Genomic DNA, 4,030 nt, shown 5'->3' with positions numbered 1-4,030 from the left:
TGTAGATTTTAAAAACAAAAAACCATATTCGTTTGATTAAACAATGGCCATAAAAATAATTTTGTCCCAAGAGATATTACAAAGAGAGTGAAATATGAGAATATATAATACCTTAAATTATGATTTATCATAAAAACAAAAAAGTTATTTATATTATATGTTACAATAAAACTAATCAAATTATGAGGCTTAAATTAAGATGAGGGGCCTAAATGTGTTAACTTTACTTTAGATGATACTTTCATTTGTTTAAAGGAGAGGAAAAGATTGGAGAAATTTTAACATAGGAAAGTAAAATGTTTTGCTTCAGTGTCGAAACTTCCATTCTTGCTCACAGTAATGTTTGTATATGTGTAATACTTTCCGTAGGATTTACTTTACTAAAGAAAAAAAAACGTGTAAAATGAAAAAAATTAAAATTTATCAATTATTAATTTAAAATGGATTAAATTTCAACTTTGAATAAACAGTAAATAAACTTTTATTTTCTCCCTTTACGCATCTCTTCCTCGTTGTTGAGGACTGAGGAGATAAATTCACTGCACATCATGATATGCATAATTTAAAATAGTATAATCCAAAATTAAATAACTATGCATTTACTGAAAAGATCTACTGATTGAAGCATTGATTGCCGAAGATTTTAAATTCACAGATCATTAATACAGTGATATTATTTCCGATGAAAATTCTACAACAAATTAAACCTTCGATACAACAACCAACATCTTCCTATCAAATTTCATTAACTACATTTTCTAGCTTGCATATGTTAGTAGCTATGTAATGTCAGAAAGGCAAAACAAAAGGAAAATAAATGTTGAACAGTTTCCACAAGCAGAACAACTGCAAGAAGAGTTGTGTCACTGTCCTTGGTGCCAAAAGAAAGCTTCATTTCACGAAGCACAAAGCAAATCAGCAGAGAATGGAAAAGCACCAAGCACGAGAAAGAGAGTTCTCACGTAAAAAAATTAATGGCCATTATGATTACGGTACTTCCCTTGTAGCACACTTTCCATAATGACCCCTATCTTTGCATTGTTGTAGTAGTAGACTTTGTCTATGCCTTGCACAACTTGGCAACTTTTGATTGCATGTGTCCAAAACAGAGAAAACGTAGAGCCATGATGATGTCAAAATAATACCAAAAAGCTTCCCCCAAAACACCGTAAACACTAAGCTTATTAGAATCAAGTATATTCCATAACACTCGAGCTTGTTTTGCTTCTCTACTGGGCTTTCACGGTTTTTCTCATTGGTGGATGACACGTTCTTTGATTGTGATGATGATTGTGGCTGTGGGCATGAAGAAGGTGAAGATGAAGGGGTTTTGGTTTCTGCGTAATACCCGTGCTTTGATGATCCAAAAGAATCATGGGTATAACGATTCTTATGTCGGGTTCTCCTATTCTGCAAGCCAAAGGAATGAATTCAAGTTAATTATCAAAATAAAAACCGTTCAAATAATAAATATTTTGTTTTTCTATAAAATGACGAGAATACATGGACTTTTAAGTTGAAGATACTCACCAAAATGGTTTCGAAGAACACGGCTTTAATCGCCCGAGAAATCGTTCGTTTTGGTGAAACGTGGTGGAAATAAACAGATTTGGAGTCTGAACTTTTGACTATGTCGTTTTTGTGTGAAGCGGGGATGCATGAGAAACGACAACTAGTTGAACGATGTGTGGCAACTTTGGTTTGGAGCATGGCATCTATGTGGACAACAGGGCGAAAACAGAGTAGGAACTTGTTCTTTGAAAAGTTCCTCATGTTGAGGAAGTCACGAGAAAACGCGGGTCTTGGCTTGGTTGGAGATATTTTTTGGTATAAGTGGAAGCAAGCAAGAGAAGATGACAAAAAAGAGAGGGTTAACTCTGTTTTGAACATGAAGATTTTTGGGTGTGTTTGGTTTTATAGCTAGACAAAGCAGAAGCTAGTGGGTATGAACCCGTGTTTGTTTGGCTCTTGACATGACCATTCGTTATTCAAATTAATAGTTTTTCTTGCTTTGAGGGAAAGGTTTAAAAGTGGGGGAAGAGAAAAAAGAAGAGGCACTTTGGGGCTCTGTGTTAGGGACAGGTTGAAGGATGTGACTTGCCGCTTTTAAGAAAGAGCGATGGGGACAGAGAGACACTCTTTTTACTCATTTTAATTTTCCAATACCATAATCACACCCAGAAAGAGTCTCCCATTGATTGAGTCAGCTGCGTTCACCATTCATTTCTATTCTTTTAGCATGTTAACTCTCTATTTAATTATGTCCAAGGTTTCATTTTTTAAGTAATTAATTTAATTTATTACAAATATTTTCTGGAAATTATTTGAAAATTATTTTCGTATTTTTTAAAAAGCAACTTTAATAACACTAGTTTCTGAATTTGTAGCTAGAGATCGATCAAGTTTCAAATTGCGTCCTAATTACACATTTTATCGTGTGACAAATGCATATCGCTTCGTCCATTAATATAAAATTTCAACATGCATCGTGTTTCAGTTTCTGTTGAGTCTTCTGCGACACATAAAGATAAATAGTAAACAATTGCGAACACTAGTTAAGTATAAAATAGTTTATTTAATAACAATTGGTTAAATTTGTGTTGGGTATATATAGAGGCCAAAATTTTGTTCCCTTCCCATTATGAATAGACATTGTATTAGTCTCTGGCGATGAAAGCACAAAGTAAAGTGATTGTTTGGTTTAACTTAATATGTTGATTGATTTTCAATTTGAATTTTAAGCACGGACTCTAATACGAGTTAAATAACAATAACATCGTTTTTGCTTTAAACGAATCGATTCTTTTGAATACAGAAACCGATCAAAGCTCCCTTTATTCTTTTTCCTCCGTTCGTTTTTTAATGTTTCCCACACATGATTCATGAATCATGGCCTATCATATTTTATCGCCGAAACAGAGTCCGAGAGAGAATGCTTTTGGAATGATTATACCGTGTTATTATTCTTCGTACCAATATGTTTCTGTTCTTTTAACTTTCCTTCATCGTTACCATAAAGTTAGTTTGTAGCACATGTTTAATGAGTAACAAATACCTTCAATGAATTGGAAACCACCTTCCTATAAATTCTACTTTTTTTAAAGCTTCACTGGAAGTTTATTAAAACAAATCATATGCTTTAAAAGTTTAATCAAACTATAAGAAGGCTTAAGAACTAAGACCTTCTCAACATTATTTCGTCTTGCATGTTAAGACAACCTTTATTGGCATGTCGCATTGTTATAATTGAGTACACTTTACTTTTATGTGCCATGCATTGCCAAAGTAAAATTGTTTGGTAAACAATCTTTAGTTGTTTGTATTTAAATGTGTTTAAAAACATTATTTAATTAAACTTTTATTCAATAAGTTATTTTTATACAATAACTTATTTTGTAATTTTGATTACAATTTTTTTTAAAATAGGTTTAAAAAATTATAAGTTATTGTTATAATTTTTACACGTCTTTTTAAATATTTCCTTTGAAATATAAAAATATTTACATTTTTGAAATTTAAAAAAAAATTATTCATATAACAAAACTAGTTAAAATAAACTAAATTTAAACTCAAATATTCATATAATTCCAATTCAATTTTCATGAAAAATAATCATTTTAATATATTTTTTTCTCGATTTATAAAGTGGGTAATGGTAGTAGTTTGAAGATGTAGTTAACCTGTCTTTGAGCCCGAACGCAAACATGGTAAAAAAACATATGCAGGTAAAATAAGGTTAGTTTTTTTATTGTCATTTTTTAATTATTAAATATAGATTTAATTGTGAATTTAGTCCTACAGTTGAAAATACTTTTATTTATTATTAAAATTTTATATTTTAATTCTTATATAAAAAGTCATTTTCACATCAATCCGCATTATTTATCGAAGTTACAATAATTTACAGTTCATGTATTGCACATGATTTTTTTAAATTCCTACATATATTTACATTTTATTTTTTCCTTTATATATAATTTACATTTTAATATTTTATGCATAACATTTTTTTTTCATTTTGATTTCTACG

The 4,030-nt window shown here is 30.4% G+C and overlaps 1 protein-coding gene across 1 annotated transcript; it reads right to left on the bottom strand.

Annotated features, from left to right (window-relative positions):
* Positions 1-987: 987 nt before the first annotated feature.
* On the bottom strand, positions 988-1,847 carry LOC113859704. Its single transcript, XM_027492411.1, has 2 exons — positions 1,531-1,847; positions 988-1,410 (listed from the first exon to the last, which is right to left on the bottom strand). The coding sequence occupies exons 1-2, from the start codon at positions 1,771-1,773 to the stop codon at positions 988-990; spliced, it is 666 nt and encodes a 221-aa protein (XP_027348212.1). The 5' UTR covers positions 1,774-1,847.
* Between the last annotated feature and the right edge of the window lie 2,183 nt (positions 1,848-4,030).

The sequence above is a fragment of the Abrus precatorius genome, unplaced genomic scaffold (assembly GCF_003935025.1).
Source record: "Abrus precatorius isolate BTA unplaced genomic scaffold, Abrus_2018 Scaffold2, whole genome shotgun sequence".
NCBI lineage: Eukaryota > Viridiplantae > Streptophyta > Magnoliopsida > Fabales > Fabaceae > Abrus > Abrus precatorius.
Note: the sequence above shows the minus strand (reverse complement) of the source record. Positions and strands in the feature narration are given on the sequence as shown.

Bases quoted from the DNA above. Each gene is read 5' to 3' on its own strand.
- LOC113859704 (XM_027492411.1), bottom strand. From the start codon at position 1,773: ATGAGGAACTTTTCAAAGAACAAGTTCCTACTCTGTTTTCGCCCTGTT. The intron at 1,411-1,530 runs GTGAGTATCTTC...TTTGGCTTGCAG, and splicing joins TGTTCTTCGAAACCATTTTG to AATAGGAGAACCCGACATAA.